Source organism: Neoarius graeffei, chromosome 13, assembly GCF_027579695.1.
Source record: "Neoarius graeffei isolate fNeoGra1 chromosome 13, fNeoGra1.pri, whole genome shotgun sequence".
In the NCBI taxonomy this organism is placed as follows: domain Eukaryota; kingdom Metazoa; phylum Chordata; class Actinopteri; order Siluriformes; family Ariidae; genus Neoarius; species Neoarius graeffei.
Genome location: NC_083581.1, coordinates 45522578 through 45544292, shown reverse-complemented (window position 1 = coordinate 45544292; position 21715 = coordinate 45522578). Strand labels below are relative to the sequence as shown.

General features: G+C 39.1%; 2 protein-coding genes across 2 annotated transcripts in view; both read left to right on the top strand.

Moving 5' to 3' along the window:
• tec (tec protein tyrosine kinase) overlaps window positions 1–2987 on the top strand; it is a 36906-nt gene extending 33919 nt beyond the window's left edge. Inside the window, exons 16-18 of the mRNA XM_060937833.1 lie at window positions 1034–1152; window positions 1608–1765; window positions 2658–2987. Of these exons, the coding sequence (XP_060793816.1) occupies window positions 1034–1152; window positions 1608–1765; window positions 2658–2738 (358 nt within the window). The 3' untranslated portion in view covers window positions 2739–2987. The remainder of the gene's footprint in view (window positions 1–1033; window positions 1153–1607; window positions 1766–2657) is intronic.
• Window positions 2988–3154: 167 nt separating this feature from the next.
• On the top strand, window positions 3155–18274 carry coro2ab (coronin 2Ab). The gene is made up of 12 exons (XM_060936859.1): window positions 3155–3169; window positions 5504–5704; window positions 5855–5971; window positions 6774–6923; window positions 7048–7230; window positions 7421–7537; window positions 7616–7720; window positions 7822–7918; window positions 8007–8119; window positions 8211–8301; window positions 17772–18049; window positions 18140–18274. Exons 1-12 carry the CDS (start codon window positions 3155–3157, stop codon window positions 18272–18274), a joined length of 1602 nt encoding a protein of 533 aa, XP_060792842.1.
• Window positions 18275–21715: the final 3441 nt, after the last annotated feature.

The window sequence follows — 21715 nt, the reverse complement described above, 5'->3', positions numbered from 1 at the left end:
CCGTTGCCAGCTAAAACTCTATAGTTCAAAGAAGAAGCCGTATCTAAACATGATCCAGAAGCGCAGACGTCTTCTCTGGGCCAAGGCTCATTTAAAATGGACTGTGGCAAAGTGGAAAACTGTTCTGTGGTCAGACGAATCAAAATTTGAAGTTCTTTATGGAAATCAGGGACGCCGTGTCATTCGGACTAAAGAGGAGAAGGACGACCTAAGTTGTTATCAGTGCTCAGTTCAGAAGCCTGCATCTCTGATGTTATGGGGTTGCATTAGTGCATGTGGCATGGGCAGCTTACACATCTGGAAAGACACCATCAACGCTGAAAGGTACGGTATATCCAGGTTCTAGAGCAACATATGCTCCCATCCAGACGATGCCTCTTTCAGGGAAGACCTTGCATTTTCCAACATGACAATGCCAAACCACATACTGCATCAATTACAGCATCATGGCTGCATAGAAGAAGGGTCCAGGTACTGAACTGGCCAGCCTGCAGTCCAGATCTTTCACCCATAGAAAACATTTGGCGCATCATAAAACGGAAGATACGACAAAAAAGACCTAAGACAGTTGAGCAACTAGAATCCTACATTAGAAAAGAATGGGTTAACATTCCTATCTCTAAACTTGAGCAACTTGTCTCCTCAGTCCCCAGACGTTTACAGACTGTTGTAAAGAGAAAAGGGGATGTCTCACAGTGGTAAACATGGCCTTGTCCCAACTTTTTTGAGATGTGTTGTTGTCATGAAATTTAAAATTACCTAATTTTTCTCTTTAAATGATACATTTTCTCAGTTTAAGCATTTGATATGTCATCTATGTTCTATTCTGAATAAAATATGGAATTTTGAAACTTCCACATCATTGCATTCCGTTTTTATTTACAATTTGTATTTTGTCCCAACTTTTTTGGAATCGGGGTTGTACAATATGATACTATATGCAATCAGCTATGTTGTCAAATGCAGGACTGTTTTTGCTTACCACTTATATAAATATCAAATAAACACTGACTTAAAACATCTCCACTTCCAGATACGTTCTGGATGATCAGTATCTCAGTTCCTCTGGAGCAAAGTTTCCAGTGAAGTGGTCTCCACCTGAGGTCTTTAACTTCTGTCGATACAGCAGCAAGTCTGATGTCTGGTCCTTTGGTGAGGTTTTAGGTTTTCGCTATGTGAACGCTTAAGAATAGTTTTTAAATAATAGTGTGACCTTATAAAATAAAATATTAAAAATTGCTTATAATTTTTTGTTAGCTTAATGGTAAATACTACAGAAGATACAAAGTTCTAGAGTAAAAATGATACAGGTAAATCTGACTAACATAATAATTTTAGAAACTAGTATTCATACAGTATATACATAAGTAGAATTGAGTTTATTAAGTTACTGGACAGGTATATTTTGGTTCCCCAAGGTACACCTAAGTAAAGTTTAAAAATACAGCCATATATCTGGGAACTAGTCTAATTTAACCATTACTTTGAAAAAATACAGCATTCTGAGGTGTATTTGTATTTGTATTTTATGTTTAGTATGGTTAGCACAGGTCCTGCTAATATATCTTAATTTCTGACAATAAAATCATTCCTTTTGGTGTTCTCAGGTGTGTTAATGTGGGAGGTGTTTACTGAGGGGAAGATGCCATTTGAGAACAACCTGAACCATGAGGTCGTAACTATGGTGATGCAGGGACATCGCCTCTCTCGGCCCAAAAAAGCTGCCCCGCACATTTACGAAATCATGCAACACTGCTGGCAAGAGGTGAGATGCAATTAATCTGTAATTTTCCAAACCTTCTTTCAAACACAAATTCTTCAATTCAACAATGAATCATCATCCAGTTATTAGAAATACGTATTCAAACTTGGATATAATGAATGTAATTAACCTTATTAATTATTTAAAAGTAATTTTAAAGATGCAGAAGTGAGTATTTTATATGAAGGTATATTTACAAAGTGCCTCTTCAGTAACCATTGCTGTTAACACACAGCAAAGTTTAACTTTCACACCATTATTTGTGTGTGTGTGTGTGTGTGTGTGTGTGTGTGTGTGTGTGTGTGTGTGTGTGTGTGTGTGTGTGTGTGTGTGTGTGTGTTGGGTGGAGGGAGAGAGAGAGATTCACAACCACAGGAAGTGTGTGTGTGTGTGTGTGTGTGTGTGTGTGTTGGGTGGAGGGAGAGAGAGAGATTCACAACCACAGGAAGTGTGTGTGTGTGTGTGTGTGTGTGTGTGTGTGTGTGTGTGTGTGTGTGTGTGTGTGTGTGTGTGTGTGTGTGTTTCTTTAAAATGTTATTTATATCTCGCTAGCCAGCTATAAGTTTAAGTAACCATATAAAGCAAAATTATTTAATTACATTTGCAGCTAATTTAGCTTTTTAAAAATGAACAATAAAACAAAAATAAAACAGACGAATTAAAATTAAGTTTTAAAAATGATTACGTTAAAAAATGAATTAATTAAAAATAAACTCATCTGAATTATGGCTAAAATCATGTCAAAAATATTTATTTTTATGTTAACTTGTATACTAAATTGACAGTTCCATTGATGTTATAGCTACATAAGCTTTAATAATCATCATATTAATGATTTCTGACATTATAATGGTCCTAATCAGCATGTTTTTAAAATATTGGCTCTCCTCTTTAGAGACCAGAGGAAAGACCATCGTTCAGACAGATCTCACAGATGATCACAGACGAGCTGGAAACAGATGGCCACACCTCCTGATCTCTGATTGGACGATCTGACTCAGTGCTGATGCATAACTGCTCATAAATCTCCTCATTGGACCAAACAAGTGACTGATGGAAACTACTGGAAGCATTCAGTATGAAATGTAGAGCTACTGCAAGTCAGGAGAGGAGTGTGTGTGTGTGTGTGTGTGTGTGTGTGTGTAGGTTTCATATTGTACATTATGCATAATAATGTATCTGACTGCCTGTACAAACGTAAAATAAAAGATGAAAATGAAAATCACTCCAGTGTAGCTTTATGTGTAGCTTGTGCTTTATGATATTTCACTCATGATAACTCATGCATGAAAACACACACACACACACACACACACACACACACACACACAATACAGTCTCCTGTTACAGTGTTTCGTCTCTCAGATGTTTGCAGGCATGACTGCAGGCTTCATGACCATTTTTAAGGTAAAAGACATTTTGCATATCACTCACTTTAAGGACATTTTCTGTTCCACACATTTGTGTGTTGCTGTAGCTGAATTAATTTTCACCTTAGATATATTAGAGTGCAAGGTAGCTGATAATGCCTTTCTATAAATGATCACTGTGATGTTGCATGGTCACTATACTGACGTGGATGTGAACTGAAACAATATCCCAAAGAGTGCAGAATGAAAATGTTGTGGTTTCCAAGTGATCATGTGAAATTCTTACATCATCACCTTAAAAGTTGCAAGTCTCAGTTCATTGTTTTGTTGTTAGCAATTAGCATAATGTGCATGTCTGAAAACATTAGATATAGCTACATCATCAAAATTATGTTATTTATGTGAAAAATTCTTTGATCCGTTTTGTCACTGAGTAACTGACTGTGTAGACGATGCAGATATTTCAGATTTAGCCAAAAAGTTAACACAAAGTTGTAAGTCACAGGCTATTACAGACTAAGGCTTATTTTTTTTAATTTGAAACTAAAATAAAATTATTTGGAGAACTTGTATTGTATTAAGGTCCGTGTATCATCCGATCATTCAAGTATTCCATTCAATCTGGAAAACGAAAAACAAAAAAACCACTCATGATACACGGACCAATTAAGAAACATCTGAAATTTATCTCTGAAGAAAACAAACAAACAAACAAACAAACTGTACCGCTGTATGTCTATTGGGGTATATTTACTTTCATGCAGCTGGAGTGGTGGACTCCTTGCACACTTCCTCACCTATCTATAGCTCTAAGAGTTTCTTTGTGGTTTTTCAAATAAAAACCTTTAAGTTTTGTGTATGTATTTTTCATTATGGGGACCAGAAAAAGGTCCACACAAAATCAACACTGTACTTGTGTTATTACACACACACACACACACACACAGAGTGAGAGAGAGAAAGATGTTTGTCTTGTGGTGTAACACAACTCTTCACTCATCAAACATTTACTATGTTCAGTCACTGAAGACATGCTTCATATTTCAGCCTGAAGAAAACCCTACAGGTTGTTTACTACCACTGAGAATGTGTGTGTTTGTGTGTGCACGCACGTGCATTTGCATGTGTGTGTGTGTGTGTGCGGGTAAGTGATTTAGTTGCACGTTTTCTGATTTGCAATGATAACGCCTCTTTATTACAGTTATGTCAGTGCAGTTGTAGTCATTTGTCTTTAATCTCTGATCTTTTTTAATCTGTGATTCTTTAGAATGGTTTTGTTTGCTACTCTGTTGCTACTCACTAAAATGCACTGACAAACAAAACTCAAACAAATGGAACACTGTGAGTCTGATTACAATGGGAAATGAAGAAAAAAAAAGAAAAAAACAGTAAGGAAAAAGCTTTGCTCAATTTTTATTTGGAATACTCTCTGTTTAAAAAAACTCTGTTCTTAGGCTCTAAATTAAACCATTAAAGGTTCCTCCAGGGGGATAAACTTAGGAACCTTCCAACATCCTAGATTCAACCTAATTTTTCAAAGAGTGCACATATGATGTATAAAAAGCTCTGATAATAAATTCAAGAGCTACAGCATTTAGATTCAAGAGTTTTTTCAGAGCTCTTACACTGAATTTGAGAGCTCTGCCATTTCAATTATAGAGCTTTCTAGAGCTCCCATGCCAGAAATCTAGAAATGTTCTAGTCGAACTTCAGTTTGAGGCAGCAGATCTAGAGTTTCTCTAGACCTCTGACATTAGACCCGAGAGCTTTTTTAGAACTCTGAAGTTAGAGCCTATTAGATCAGTTGTACTAGAGCTCCGAAATTAGAATTTGACTTCTTCTAGAGCTCCAACAATATAGTTTCTAGAAATGCTCTTGAATCTAAATGGCAATGTTTTAGAAAGTGCTTGAATTTAATATTAAAGTTCTAGAAAAGCGCTAGACTGTCACATTAATATTCTACTGCTTTTCTAGAGACATTATATCATAGAGAAGCTCTAGAGATCTGGCATTAGGTTTTTGAACTTTACTAGAGCTCCCAAGCCGTAATTGCAGGGCAGTTTTATGTCTCTGACGTTAGATTATAGTTTTGACTTCTAATAATTAGTTTTCTTTTGTTTCAGACATATAAAAGCTTTTTACCTTTACCTGACATGTTTCGACGGTGTAACTTCCGTCTTCATCAGAGGGTCACCCGGATGTTGGTGTGTGACATGCCTTTATAATCAGCTGATGTTACGGAGGTGTGACCTCCCTGTCAATATTGAACACATCATGAACGTAATATATTTATTTAGTTTTGACTTCTGATCTTAGATTGTAGAGCAATTGTATATATCACTGATATATAATCAGCTGTGTGTATGTGTAGATGTCGTGGCAGCCTCCATACCATGGTTCAAAGTTCCGTCATGTTTATGGAATACCAGCGAGTAAAGGCCAGAATTATGATGGCCTGTCAATCACCCGTGGTGTCCATGACAACCATTGCTGTGCCATCAATCCATGCTTCATTGCAGTAGTCACTGAGTGTGCTGGGGGTGGAGCCTTCATCGTCATCTCCATACATCACGTGAGCATGATTATTTTTGTACAATTTAATGGAATGCATGTCTCAGAATGCCAAAGAGGACAAAACACAATGATGTCATCACAAATGTACCAATCAAACACACACATTCAAGTGTGTGTGTGTGTGTGTGTGTGTGTGTGTCTGTTACAGAAAGGCCGTTTGGACCCTCATCACCCCCGTGTTTGCGGTCACAGTGCCCAGGTTCTGGATGTTAAGTGGGATCCGTTTAATGACCAGCGTATTGCTTCCTGTTCCGAAGACTGTACGGTTGGTAACTATGGAAATGGCCTTACTGCTGCTATGGCAATCATACTCAGTAACAGCTACAATCATCTCCGAGTGTTAGTCAGGAAAGATGTAGCCTTGATGGGGAAATATGATTGGATGAAACTTTGTGTAAGGCTTTGATTGGATAAAAACATAGATCTAGAAAACTCTGAAGTAAACATCTTTACCACCACCATGTAACAAACTCACATCTGCTTCGCTAGCAGGTGTTCATCTATCTATCATTTGCTCCCCTTTCCATCTTATCATCCTTATCCATCTAATTTCTTCATCCTTTCATCTTTCTGTCTCTGTGTCGCCATCTCTCCATTCCTCTATTTTTCTTTCCCTCCATCTTTCTATTCCTCATCTCTAACGTCATCTTTGTATCTCTCTATTACTCTATTATTCCCATCCTCCATCTTTTCAACCATCTATTTATCATGCCTCCTTTCCTATTTGTTAATGTCTTTATCACTCCATCCTGTCACACTTCTTAATCTCCATAACACTATCCCTTCTCCATCTTTCTGTTTCTGTCTTTATCCCTCCATTCATTTCTCCCTCTCTATATCCCTATCTCTCCATTCACTATTTTTTTATATCCGCTTATTTATGTCCTTTTATTCCTCTAATGCTCTTTCTATCTATTACATATTCATTTCCATCCATCCATCCATCCATCCATCCATCCATCCATCCATCCATCTCCTCCATCTCTCTACTATCTCTACATTACTTTACCTTCTATCCTGCCATCTCTACATTACTCTGTGTGTGTGTGGTGTGTGTGTGTGTGTAGGTTAAAGTGTGGCAGATTCCCAGTAATGGATTGAAGGAAAATCTGATCAAACCACAGAAGGAGTTATTAGGCCACACCCGGAGGGTGGGGCTTATTGAGTGGCATCCAACCGCGAAGGACATCTTGTTAAGCTCTGCCTATGATTATAGAGTACACACACATACACACACACACACAGATCCACTCACATATACACATATTGTGGTGTGTCTCAATGCTCTGTGGTGTGTGTGTGTGTGTGTGTGTGTGTGTGTGTGTGTGGGGTGGGCTGGAGGTGTGTGTGTGGCGTGTTGATCATGTGGGTGTGTCAGTAGTGAAAATGCCAGTGTATGTGATACATACACACACTGACCTGGTGATGAGTGTGAGCTTCAGTGAGGATGGCAGCAAAATCGCTACAACATGCAGAGACAGACGAGTCCGAGTCCTCGAGACGCACACAGGACACACAATTCAGGTACACCAGCTTGTGTGTGTGTGTGTGTATGCACCTCCATATCACTTCCTATATATTCATACATCCAATGCATGTGTGTCAACCCACTAAAGGAAATAAGATCACTTCTTTAGCAGTGCAGACCTCTACACAAGAAGTGTGTGTGTGTGTGTGTGTGTGTGTGTATGTGTGTGTGTGTGTGTGTGTGTAGGAGTCATGTAATGGGTCTCATAAGGCCTTCAAAATTGTGTTCCTGTCCAACCGGAACCTGCTGCTCACAACTGGAACCTCCAAGTGGAACCAGAGACAATTTGCCCTATGGAACCCGGTAACACACACACACGCACACAAAATTAACATTATGTTTCCTCAGACTTCTTGACATTGGTGTGTGTGTGTATTAAAGGATGATTTATCTGAGCCGTTGTTGGAGGAGGATGTGGATGGAGGTTCTGGAGTTCTCTTTCCATTTTATGACCCTGACACATACATGCTTTACCTGGCTGGCAAGGTATAAACACACACACACACACACACAAACACACACACACACATACACACACAATCTGTGTGTGTGTGTGTGTGTGTGTGTGTGTGTGTGTGTGTGTGTAGGGAGATGGTAATATTCGGTACTATGAGGTGAGTGCAGAGAAACCGTTTATACACTTCCTGGCAGAATATCGTTCTCCACTACCACACAAGGGCCTGGGTAAGTACACACACACACTTCATTCTACAGGCCTACTGAGAGAAATGTTCTAGATTTTTCTGACTTTTATTACTGTTATTTGGAGCAGGTGTGATGCCGAAGCGAGGTTTAGACACTGTGCAGTGTGAAGTGTTTCGTTTTTATCGCCTTGTTACGGTTAAAGATCTTGTGGAACCTTTATCCTTTATTGTACCACGAAAGGTAAACGGCTCAAACTTTTAATAATTTTTTTTTTACTCAAACATAATTCATTTGAAATATTTTAATAATCAATCCTGACTATGGTTTTCAGTCTGAGGACTTTCAGGAGGACATTTATCCAATGACAGCAAGCAACGAGGCAGCCATGACGGCTCAGGAGTGGCTCATGGGGCAAAATAAAGGTGAGGCCGAGCCAAAATGGTTGATCTGTTAATCATTCATTCCTTTTATTGATTTAAATTAAACAGGAAAAACACCTCATTAAATACATAAATATGTTAAAATCAAGAGGTGCTGTGTTCCAGAATTTAGAACAAAAAAACAACAACAACTGAGCAATTAAATTAAAAAGTGGTGTGGCAGGTGGGTTTTTTTAAAATAAAGAACAAATCAAAAGATAATGATCAAGAAGCAAGTGAAAATTCAATTCTGATATAAAAAGAACATACTGTAAAAACAGACAACAGGGTTTTTTTTTTTAAGCACAAAATCAAAAACCCCCAGATAAATACGACCTCTTAACATGATTAGAATGGAACTGGATTTCTCAAACAGATGCTGAAAAGACAGTGTACATACAGAGTGCTAATGAGTGTTAATGACAGACAGGTGAAGATGTGACTAATCACAGTGTCCTCTGGTGGTGAGATGTTGAACTGTCAGTTATGACTGTTTATAAATGCCTTGAGACCTCAAGAATGGCATAGGAATAGTTTTAAGCGTTAACAATAAATCTAATATAGTAATTTTTATGATTAAAATGATTCATATAGGTAGCGGTCTGAGTGAATGACCTTGACATCTGTGATGTCACCGCAGGAAGGCTATCGGTCTCATTGCCATTTCCACTATACTAAAACACAGAGCTAACTGCAACTTCGATCCTCCATTTTGAGCTAATTTATCATCATGCCACGTAGATGTGTTGCTGGTGGGTGCAGCAACATGACAGAAGGTGGATTTATGTTGCATTCATAGCCCAAGAATGTTCAAACTGCAAAGATTTGGACGTGTTTTGCGAGAAATTCACCGGCACATTTTACTGAAGACTCGTACAAAACCTCTGATCTGTTGAGGAACATTGGCTATAAGCCCGTATTGAAAGAGGGTGCAGTACCAACAATTAAAGGAAAAGGAAATTACAAGAAAAGGAAAGTAAGTTCAGTTGCACCAGTTCTCCCGGTGTGTGAGCCGAGCAGTAATGGTGGAGTACTCAGTATGGAGAAAATGGAGAATGAGTGGAGCCAGATTTCTCCGCTGGATATGCTTTTTTTCCCCTGCTGGATATGCTTGCCTCAGCAGCAATATCTCGCCCTTACGTGGAAGAAGCGAATGAACAAAGAACTGAACGAAGAACTGAAAGTCAGACTGTTTCAAAACAATCAGTCACAAGATCGGCCTTCAAGAAACGAGAACACAGACAAGTAAGATGCGGCTCTCATTTGGTTACATAACAACAACACTCGTTGTTTACCTGCATTTAGATTAATACATGTAACTTGTATCGTGTATTCAAGTTACTGGTATAAGATTATTTAATTTGTTTCAGAACGTGATTGCCTCAGTTCATCCCATCTCATCTCATTATCTCTAGCCGCTTTATCCTGTTCTACAGGGTCGCAGGCAAGCTGGAGCCTATCCCAGCTGACTATGGGCGAAAGGCGGGGTACACCCTGGACAAGTCGCCAGGTCATCACAGGGCTGACACATAGACACAGACAACCATTCACACTCACATTCATACCTACGGTCAATTTAGAGTCACCAGTTAACCTAACCTGCATGTCTTTGGACTGTGGGGGAAACCGGAGCACCTGGAGGAAACCCACACGGACACAGGGAGAACATGCAAACTCTGCACAGAAAGGCCCTCGCCGGCCACGGGGCTCGAACCCGGACCTTCTTGCTGTGAGGCGACAGTGCTAACCACTACACCACCATGCCGCCCCCTCAGTTCATCCAATTATTTAATTAGCCTTTTAGATTTTATCAGTGAAAATACATGTACATGTATGCATTTATGTTGCATAAGTTATAACACCTATCCTGTTTTAATGAGAGTCACATGAGACTGTCAGTTCAATTCCATGCAGTTCTCTAAATGGCTTTGTTCTCTGGCTTTATTTCGTAAGGTGGGGGTCTCCGTGGCTGACATGTTACTATCAGATTCACTTTCCGATGGTTTGAACTGATATGGTTCTACGTGTATAGCAGTAGCATGTACACACACTCCAATTTCAGGACTATCACAGTCAGATGTATTACTATCTGAGGAATCCGAAGAATCTCCAATAAATCCGAACAAAGAGGCCATTGCAGCCACTCTCGCCTGCCGAGTCTGGTTTTGGTCTATACAGTAGCTGTCAAAGACCTTGGCCTTAAAACCGGTTACCGCTGTGACGTCACGCACTCATGGCTGACTGGCTTAGCGGGGCAGCTCGAATGGCAACTTTGCGGTCGATTTTAACTCTCAAAAATATATATGTATTTTTTATTCCCATTTATGCAGCATACAAGAGTCAAGGATGGAGATACTATCCACTCAGAAATGTATTTAAAAATAAAGGTTCTGCATATCTCCTTTAAATAACAGAAGTCAGAAATGATATTACATTTCCATATCACACTACATTCCTTACCTCTTATAACCATTTTTAAAATGTCAGAATTATGTACATATGACTCTGCTATCAAACGTAGCCAAAATAGGGTTCGAAGACAAAACAGGATACAGATTTTATCTCAGGAGCACAAACATGATGCATACTGAAACAGCCTTCTCTCATTATAGATTATAGTGATGATAGTGACAATATCAGTTTATTGAATATGTCATAAACAAATCAGTCCACAGTTCTGTCAAAGTTCATACAAGAAAAGCTGGAATCAGTTTTAAGGTTCAACCTGATGTCTACCAGGAGAACATGGACTAACACTCATTACTGAAAAGACCAAATACAGTCAGAGAGAGAGAGAATGAATGAATGAATGAATGAATGAATGAATTGTTTGCATCCTGGAACCTCAAATCAGTTGTTCTTTAATCTCACAGCTCAAATCCGTAGCTTTGTTAGACATTCTGGTTCATGTCATCAGTAAATTCTGTGGCCCCATGCATGAACCTGATAACCCACATATTTTTATCTGTATTTTTCTTAGCTGTTTAAAATTTTCACCAGTGCAATTTTCAGACTAACTGGAGACATGTTAATGAAACCCTTACAAACCTCAAATCTATGTCTGGTTGACTGATATCAAATTTACGGATTATTATATTCGGATTCAATTTTCTCATTTTTAAAAATATGTGGGTTATCAGGTTCATGCATGGGGCCACAGAATTCATCCAGTACCACAGACACCAGCAATTTCACTGACATGGCAGACGATCAATCACAGATCATTTACTGTAGTTAACTTACTTCACAAACATATGAGACCATCTTGTTTATGCACAACTACCTGCTCCACACAAAATGCTTTCGTAACATTTAAAGACTGGATTCTGTGAACGCTTTTGAACCTATTCGCTAAATGTCACTCTGACATGTTCACTGTGTCATGGTGTTCAAATGTACATGCACGTTCAGTGAGCCAGTCATACTTCAGCCTTCCACGTTGTAAAATTTGTGGTCAGAAAATCATAGGAGACTGAGACTAGTCCTTCTTAAAGGGGTTATGGGTAAAAAAAAAATTGGAAGAATTTTAGTTTAATACATTCAAAAAAATTAACCAAAATTATCAACAGAATGTCAAGAGGTAAGAGCTTTGACATTATGTTAAAGGCGTCTATGTATTGTGTTGCAGAGAGTGAAGCAAGCTATAACATAAACAATAGGCTGATGGCACACATGAGGATTATAAGATAGCACTGTTATCTTGGCCAGCTCTAAGTTTCAGCAGTTTGTTTGAATTTTGCATATTCTTGCTCTGCTGTTAGTTGGTAGTTGTTTTTTTTTCCCCATAACTGATAACTCTAAAGTTAGATTGCATGAACCCGGTGGTAGATTGACTAAAAATAGCTTTACCCTATATTCAGTGAGAAGGACTATGCTTTTCCTTGTTTCTTATGATAGGGGTGGACATCCCAATTTTCTGGTAATATACTGCCCCTATTTATTTGGAATCCACCAGGTAGCCAATTCTTACACATAGCACCTTTAACAAACCAAAAAGTGAAACATATAGTACAGGATTAAAAATATACAATGAGGATGTTAAGAAAGTGAAACATATTTCTACAAACCATCGACTGTAGAAAATATGGACAGTGTATTGTGTCTAAAAAGTGAAGTTATTGCAAGTCTACTGCCCCTGCTGGCTGGCTGCAGTACCATTTTCGGCCCCACCCATCCCCATGTGCTTCAATGACAAAACAGCCTTTTTTTTCATGTCACTGTTCTCAGCTAAACTGTCTTTCAATCTATGGTGTCCAATTCAAACTTTTAGTTTTCACTATGCTGATATCTGTAAATTTTTTATTTCCCCTCAGAAATAAATTTTTAAAATATGTTATTCTACTGTATTGTAAAAAGGCATGGCTATTGCTGCATCATGCTGTCTGTTCATTTCACTTAGCTACTTATTTGAACTTTTCTGAACACATGCACGAAAACAAGTTGTTAGTCTTTTCTATTACAACCCCGATTCCAAAAAAGTTGGGACAAAGTACAAATTGTAAATAAAAACGGAATGCAATAATTTACAAATCTCAAAAACTGATATTGTATTCACAATAGAACATAGGCAACATATCAAATGTTGAAAGTGAGACATTTTGAAATTTCATGCCAAATATTGGCTCATTTGAAATTTCATGACAGCAACACATCTCAAAAAAGTTGGGACAGGGGCAATAAGAGGCTGGAAAAGTTAAAGGTACAAAAAAGGAACAGCTGGAGGACCAAATTGCAACTCATTAGGTCAATTGGCAATAGGTCATTAACATGATTGGGTATAAAATGAGCATCTTGGAGTGGCAGTGGCTCTCAGAAGTAAAGATGGGAAGAGGATCACCAATCTCCCTAATTCTACGCCGACAAATAGTGGAGCAATATCAGAAAGGAGTTCGACAGTGTAAAATTGCAAAGAGTTTGAACATATCATCATCTACAGTGCATAATATCATCAAAAGATTCAGAGAATCTGGAAGAATCTCTGTGCGTAAGGGTCAAGGCCGGAAAACCATACCGGATGCCCGTGATCTTCGGGCCCTTAGACGGCACTGCATCACATACAGGCATGCTTCTGTATTGGAAATCACAAAATGGGCTCAGGAATATTTCCAGAGAACATTATCTGTGATCACAATTCACTGTGCCATCCGCCGTTGCCAGCTAAAACTCTATAGTTCAAAGAAGAAGCCGTATCTAAACATGATCCAGAAGCGCAGACGTCTTCTCTGGGCCAAGGCTCATTTAAAATGGACTGTGGCAAAGTGGAAAACTGCTCTGTGGTCAGACGAATCAAAATTTGAAGTTCTTTATGGAAATCAGGGACGCCGTGTCATTCGGACTAAAGAGGAGAAGCAGAGCCTAATCTAGGAATTTGAAAATAGGGGACAGATCCCTCACTAGTTGTAGAAACAGCGGACAGAAAATATTAACATGGGTAAAAATATCCCTCATTTGTTCCAGTTAGTGGGGACAGAAAAATAAGTAATACATTGGTAGATATTTTCAAGAGTACATCTATAAACAGAACAGTTTTATTAATCTTTACTTTTAGAATATCATTAACATAATACTAAATTGAACTTTCAACAAGAGAAATTAAACAAATTACTCAAAAAAAACCAAACTAGCAATCATGTAGAATGTGTAAGATTACCAGGACTACAAAAATGCAGAAAAATAGGCTTTACTTATCCAAATGCACCTGTTGGTTCAAAAGTTAAAGTGCATAGAACCTCACAGCACAACATGAAGTTACCTTAAAATATAAATGCCTCAGCTTTCATGTAAGAAAAAAAAACTATTAATACTAGTACTGTGTGCAGGCAGTCTCTCCTGAAGACTAAATTAAACAATAATTATAAACTAATAAAATAAATGGCTCAGGCTTCATAGAAGAAAAAAAACAATTTGAACAGAATCTCACAGTATGATGCTGAAGCTGCCTAAACAATGGAAAATAAAATACCATTTTGGCAAAAATGTTGGCATCAATTAATTTCTTGTATTAAGTAAAAAAAATAAAGTGCACACAGTCCTTCACTGGAAACATAACACACTTTCAGTAACAGAATTTAAGCCTACATAAACACTGACTCGCACATCATGCAATGTTGCCAGATACTGCTGACGTTTTCCAGCCTAAATATGTTCAAAACCCGCCAAAATGCACTTAAAACCGCCCAATCTGGCAACACTGCGCGCATGCTGCTTCTCTTGAACGTATACACGGAAGTAAGGCGGAAGGTAGTTTGTCGACGTCACTGCAAGACGACGCCAACGATTGGATATAATAGTTCACAAAACTGTTTTACCCGCTAAATAAACCATTCGGAATACTTCGGTCCTTTCTGATATTTTCCGATTGGTGTGTAAACAATACTATATTTACCGCAGTGCTTGCTAGCGGGTGCTGACAAATTGATACGCACAAGATTCAGTAAAATGCGACTACACGCTCTCTACTTATAAATGCGCGACAAAATGAATAGATATGCAATATCACTCTCGCGCCCAAAAAGTGGATGTGCGACAGACAGATAAAAAACGCGTATTATCGTGTATAGAGTGCTTCGAGGTCAGCGCGAACCCAGCGGCGGCCATATTGGAAGTCAAAGGTCGCTGTGTCAGTGCATTGTTGTTGTTCAGCGAAGCAAAAAGGGGTGACAATGCCGAATACGTGTGTCATTGTTGGCTGTAGTAGCCGGGGGGAAAAGGGTGGCAAAAGTTTCTACAGACTCCCTAAAGTCATGACTAACCAGGGAATTGCAGCACAGGAGAAAAGCGAACGGAGGAGACGACAGTGGCTGGCTGCCATCAACCACTCAAATTTAGGACAACTTGACTGTATCCGGATTTGTTCTGATCACTTTGTGACAGGTAGGTTAATATTGTCTTGAATTTCATAGTTACTAAAATAGTTACTAAAATAGTTATTTTAATTTCATAGTTACCGGTAGCATCCAGTATGCCGGCTGTTGTGTGACCGTCGTTCTTTCCCTCAGTCTCGTGGCCGCTTCAACATAAAACAACAGGGAAGCAATATGGGAGCAACATTCCCCAAGTCCAGCAATGCAGTTGCAATGTGCACACAAAATAGCATGTCTCTTGTCAACTATTATCCAGGGGTGTAGACTAGGCTGGGATAGTCTCTGTGAGTGTAACACTTTCCCTCTGATCACTTTTGTCTCTCCGTCTTCAGCAGTCAACACCGACACATCGCGGACCCAACCGGACACAAATCTATCGTATGCTTCCATACTCTTGTAGTTCTGGAAATCCTTTAGTTCACAAAATGGACTTGGGTGAAACACTAGATAGTTCACAAGATCGATGTATGTCACATGTGGCAACAAGCTGGGGTCAGCTTTCCATTCCTTCTCACTAACAGTGTATGGATCTACATTCCCAATGAAACGTAACTTCTCAGCATAACGCTCCCGTGCCTGCTTATCTAAACTATCACAGTAGTGCTCCATCACTTCAGATGTCTAAATTCTTAAAAAATCCAAGCTTCTAAGCCCTCTAACGCAGAAATGAATCGGTGAAAGTGTACTCTATGATGTGTACTCTATGAGCGCTCTGGAGTGAGTGACTTCCAAGATGGCCGCGCGGACCGCAGTGTTACTATTTTTAGCATCATCTCGGAGCACTCTATTACGGGCCCTAGATTAGGCTCTGGAGAAGGACGACCCGAGTTGTTATCAGCACTCAGTTCAGAAGCCTGCACCTCTGATGGTATGGGGTTGCATTAGTGCGTGTGGCATGGGCAGCTTACACATCTGGAAAGACACCATCAATGCTGAAAGGTATATCCAGGTTCTAGAGCAACATATGCTCCCATCCAGATGACGTCTCTTTCAGGGAAGACCTTGCATTTTCCAACATGACAATGCCAAACCACATACTGCATCAATTACAGCATCATGGCTGTGTAGAAGAAGGGTCTGGGTACTGAACTGGCCAGCCTGCAGTCCAGATCTTTCACCCATAGAAAACATTTGACGCATCATAAAACAGGAGAGACGACAAAAAAGACCTAAGACAGTTGAGCAACTAGAATCCTACATTAGACAAGAATGGATTAACATTCCTATCCCTAAACTTGAGCAACTTGTCTCCTCAGTCCCCAGACATTTACAGGCTGTTGTAAAGAGAAAAGGGGATGTCTCACAGTGGTAAATATGGTCTTGTCCCAACTTTTTTGAGATGTGTTGTTGTCATGAAATTTAAAATCACCTAATTTTTCTCTTTAAATGATACATTTTCTCAGTTTAAACATTTGATATGTCATCTATGTTCTATTCTGAATAAAATATGGAATTTTGAAACTTCCACATCATTGCATTCCGTTTTTATTTACAATTTGTACTTTGTCCCAACTTTTTTGGAATCAGGGTTGTAAAATGTTTGAAACATTGAGAGGTTTCCCAGGACAAGTCTAGTTTAATTGCGCTAGTTATCTAGCCATATAGCAACCTTGATGATTATATTATTTCAGTATTAATGACATCCAGCCAGCCAGCTATCAAAATTTGCACAAAAGCCATTTGTCAGTGAACACAAACACCACCAATAATACTGGAATGGATTTTATAAGTAGGCTGGTTAGTTTACAGTGTGCTCAGAATAACTACGTGTTCCAAATAATAGGTTATTAACTCACCACTATGATGACTGGGTAACATTAGTCACATCAATGTTAACAAAGTTCCAGTTTATGTGATCAATGTTATTCTTAGACGCAGCTGTATTAATGAAATATCCATCCATCCATCCATCCATCCATCCATTATCTGTAGCCACTTATCCTGTTCTACAGGGTCGCAGGCAAGCTGGAGCCTATCCCAGCTGATTATGGGCGAGAGGTGGTGTACACCCTGGACAAGTCGCCAGGTTATCGCAGGGCTGACACCGAGACAAAACCATTCACACTCACACCTACTGTCAGTTTAGAGCCACCAATTAACCTAACCTGCACATCTTTGGACTGTGGGGGAAACCCACGCGGACACAGGGAGAACATGCAAACTCCACACAGAAAGGCCCTCGCCAGCCACTGGGCTTGAACCCAGGACCTTCTTGCTGTGAGGCAATAGTGCTAACCACCACACCACCGTGCTGCCATAATGAAATATCTCCAACTGAAAAAATCTCAGCTCTGGAGAGCTGTAATAAAGAGAATTTGAGAATGCGCCCATATTCATCTGATCATTTATACCACTGTATACTGGGAGAAAGGGGCAGACCTACAAAAGGAGTGGGTGTACCTGACTTCAATTCTTGTCTGTTCTGCACAGACTCTGACTCCAAATTTGACAACATGGTGGAGGAATTTTGGCTTCATTTCTGTATGGGAGGCGATGGAGCCATGTGTCCATGTTTTCTACAGTCGATGCTACAATCTATTTGATTCAAATTGTAGCAATCTCACCACCTAGCTGCTGGTAATTATTATAATTAAAACATTCTGATTCTAGGCCCAGTGCTGATGTCTCTGAGGCCTGTGATTAAAGTTCAGAACCCGTACCCAGCTCCAGAGCAGGATGCTCAGCTTGAGCGCTTGGCTTGCAGCCTGGGCAGCCTCCAGGAAAACTACAGAGCAGAGGAACTGGCCCATCAGAAAGCAGGATATGAGAATGGTGACCTATCAGAATGGCAGGAGGATGAGACTCAGTGGAACAGCTGGAGAGACACACACTGTGGGGTTCAGTGGTGTGAGTCAGCAGCATACACACCACCAGCCACAGAGAAGGAGGTACAGTTAGCAAGATTCATTTGAATTTTATCTCAGTAGTGACCTGAATAAGCTCAGTGTGCGCTTCTATACATTCGCTGTGTGTTTCAGCTGCTGAATGTGTTTTATAAGCAGCAGGAAGAGATCAGATCTCTGAGGCAGAAGCTACGTCAGCGGGACAGCAGGATTCAGCAGCTGGAGCTCGAGATCAAAAATATACGCAATCAGCTGAGAGCCTCCTTCTGATCAAGGCCAATTAAAACACACAGAGAACTGATGTACTGAAGAGTGACTCACTGAACAGAGAATCATATGATTTGACACACTGAGTCAGTAAGAACTGAGGAAGAGTACAGATGACTCAAGTTTTTCTAGTAAAGGCTGCCCACTTGGCAGTCATTGTGGAATGTTCCTGGTGGTTACTTTTACTCCTACAAGATAATGATGCATCACAGTCAAATTAGCTTGCATATATGAGCTGTTTGTTATTTTTAACCTTTTTTAAACTCATTTTTAATAAACTAACAGATTAATTTACAATATCAGCATATTTGTCTATGATACGAAACACAAAACACATTTTTGATACAGTTAAGAAAGGTTTATTTCATAAAACATCACTATAAATGTCATCAGGTGACAAACATCTATTGATTTGTCTGGACTACAAAGTACAAAATTTTATCAAAATTACAGTACAGTGATTTTCCAACATCACAAATCTACTGACTGACACACATCTAATTTGGTGTGACTCTAAATGAATAAATCTGATCCTAATATATGGTATTGCTTTTAAAGTTTTGTTCAGTACACACACAAATGAAACACAAAGTTTGTGCAAAGCTGCTCCTCAAAAATTCATACTGAAAACCACAACCAATCATGCAAATTAACAAGTTCAAAAATATTGTTATTAGGTGCTTTTGGACCAAACAGTTCTATGAACTTATTGAGAGGAACTAGGAACTCCCCTGAGAACTTCATACCTTCAAGGGATAGCGTGATGTTAGCAGGAACTGCTAGCGAGGATTTTTATATTTTGCTTAGATGCGTGAAAATTGTGCTCTAATTCCACCACTGTATATACGTTCAATAAAGCCTGGACTTCATTGTTGGCCTATCTGTCCATGTTTTTTTCCCTTTTTTCGTTTTTTAACCCTAACATTAAGAGCCGCTTTCATGGCTCAGGTTTTAGACAGATTTTTTAAAATGGTGGTTGCTGGTGCTGCATTGGCTTGTGTTTGACCAATCAATGCACACTTATGTCTGGACCAATCACCATATAGATAGTTTTCACATGACGTCACAGAGTCGGGGATTCCCTAGTGGCGGTCATCTTGCGGGTCAAGCTTACCGTATGGGTGACTGAGCACACATTGTAACGCGCAAGTACAAAGTCTTCAAAAGAACCCAAGCAGGCTATTTAAAGCTAGCAATGGTGCACACCTGTTGTATTCACGGCTGTCGTAATAGGTCAAATGATGACATCAAGCGGAGCTTTTATGGAATTCCCACTGTACGGGAGCACGAAGGCGAGCAAACAAAGAAACTCAGCATACAAAGGAGAAATCTATGGCTTGCGAGAATCAACCGCAAGGATTATCAGCCTTCCAAACACAGCAAAGTCTGCTCCGATCATTTTATAAGTGGTAAGTTGTTTAAATAAACAATCAATTGTGTTTAAGTTTGTTTTTGGAAACCAAAATATCATGTAAACAATCTCTGGAGAATGCCTAGCTGGAACCGCTGAGTGTACGTTTACATTGTAATGTACACTTAATATCGCTCGTTTGTCACGTTTCTATTTGACACTTGTCACTTTACTCACACAAGGGTCATTTTTGAAAAACATTTTAGGTCTATTCTGTATGATTTGATTTGTGTTTGGGATGCAAACAGCGCGCCTTTTGGCAGATGCCGCCTGAATCGCGCAGATCCGATTTTTTTTTTTTAGGGGGGGCGTTGGAGTGTCCGATTATAATTTCAAAGTAAATTCTGTATTAAAATTACTAACTAAGCAAATCCGTTACAGTCCATGAAACAGGAAGCATAAGGATGAGAAAAAAACAGTTTAAATCGGAAAGCTGCGCACATTTGCGCAGCCCGAGTGGTGTGCAGGACTGCGCAAATGTGCGCAGCTTTCCGATTTAAGCTGTTTTTTTCTCATCCTTATACTTCCTGTTTCACGGACTGTAACGGATTTGCTTATTTAGTAATTTTAATACAGAATTTACTTTGAAATTATAATCAGACACTCCAACGCCCCCCCTAAAAAAAAAAAATCGGATCTGCGCGATTCAGCCGTGAAAAAGGCGGCATCCGACAAAAGGCGCGCTGTGAATATATAAAGTTGTATATATCAGACAGCCTTTAAAGTTTGATGAAGTCAGTTTCAGGCTTTGGAGCAGGCTTTGGCAGTTTCAGGCTTTGGCAGCCCTGCATAGTCGCTTGAAAATGCATCTTTGTCCACTTCGTAGGGGTCAATTCCCCCAATCAAGGCCAGTTTGGCTGCATACCGTTGTCGTGAGATGTCGTCTAATGTATCTATATACTTCTGTTTGCTTGATTTTGCCGACATTGATCTTTATTTTAGAAAACTGACTATATAACTTCATAAATTCGTCCGAGATAACGTAGCCGGTAATGGCGATGGTCCGTTTTGTTTGCCCCACAAGATGGCGGCTGGAGGGCGTTCCCCGGAATGCCGTGACGTCAGTGAAAACTATCTATACTTACTCATCACTTATGGTTTCTCTAGTGCTGGAAGAGTACTTACCCTAAAGTAGGAACTAAAGAAAAGTCCCTCAAAATGGCATTCCAAGAATTATTATCATCCTCAGTTCCTGCAGTATGGACAAACAAAAAGGGGAACTTTCTCCAACAGTTCTAAGAATTATGAAAAAGTTCCTCTTCTTCGAAAGCACCTACTGTTGATATCACCATGTTTGGTGGTCATTTGATATTTGCTACATTGTTCTGATAAACTACTGAAGACTGATTCCTCTGAATAATTCATTTTATATTTATTTTGAAATGCTAATTTCTCCTGAGAGCAAAACTGTAAACAAATCATTCTGGTCAAACAGAACCGAATTACTATATTGTACAATGTTCAAGTCCTTGGTTCAAAAGAGCTGTTGTGCTTGTGAATTTAATTTGAAAACTACAGTATGAAATTTAAAAAAAAAAAAATGGTGCCACCTGATTGGCAGGAAGTCAGTATGCACAGCAAATGACAGAGATATATGAGAGTTCTTGGTAAAAATCTTATTCACTAAAAATTTTCAAGCGAGGTTTTTTTGTTTGTTTGTTTTTAATTCTTTGACTAATATGAGAGATATGAGACAGAAAATGTGGAATGAGTTGGAATTTTGGAAAAAGCTTTTTGTGTACAAAAGTAAACAGACCTATACTTATTTTATTATTTCTATTTCTTTGAGTTTTGAGGCAAAATGGGTTTAATTTTGTCCTCTGTGAAATGTGAAGTTGGCAGTAGATACTCTTGATTCAGGTGATTATTGCACCACGAATTTTACATATTGTACAACAGTCTATAATTATAACAATGTATCACACAGATACAGATCTGAATGAGGTCAATAAATTAACAATTTTTTGCAAGAACACTTTTGAAATTTCTTGTTAACTTCTTTTGACAAATACACAATAACCTACAATCAACTT

Bases quoted from the DNA above. Each gene is read 5' to 3' on its own strand.
- coro2ab (XM_060936859.1), top strand. The intron at 7,538-7,615 runs GTAACACACACA...TGTGTATTAAAG, and splicing joins AATTTGCCCTATGGAACCCG to GATGATTTATCTGAGCCGTT. The intron at 7,721-7,821 runs GTATAAACACAC...GTGTGTGTGTAG, and splicing joins TGCTTTACCTGGCTGGCAAG to GGAGATGGTAATATTCGGTA.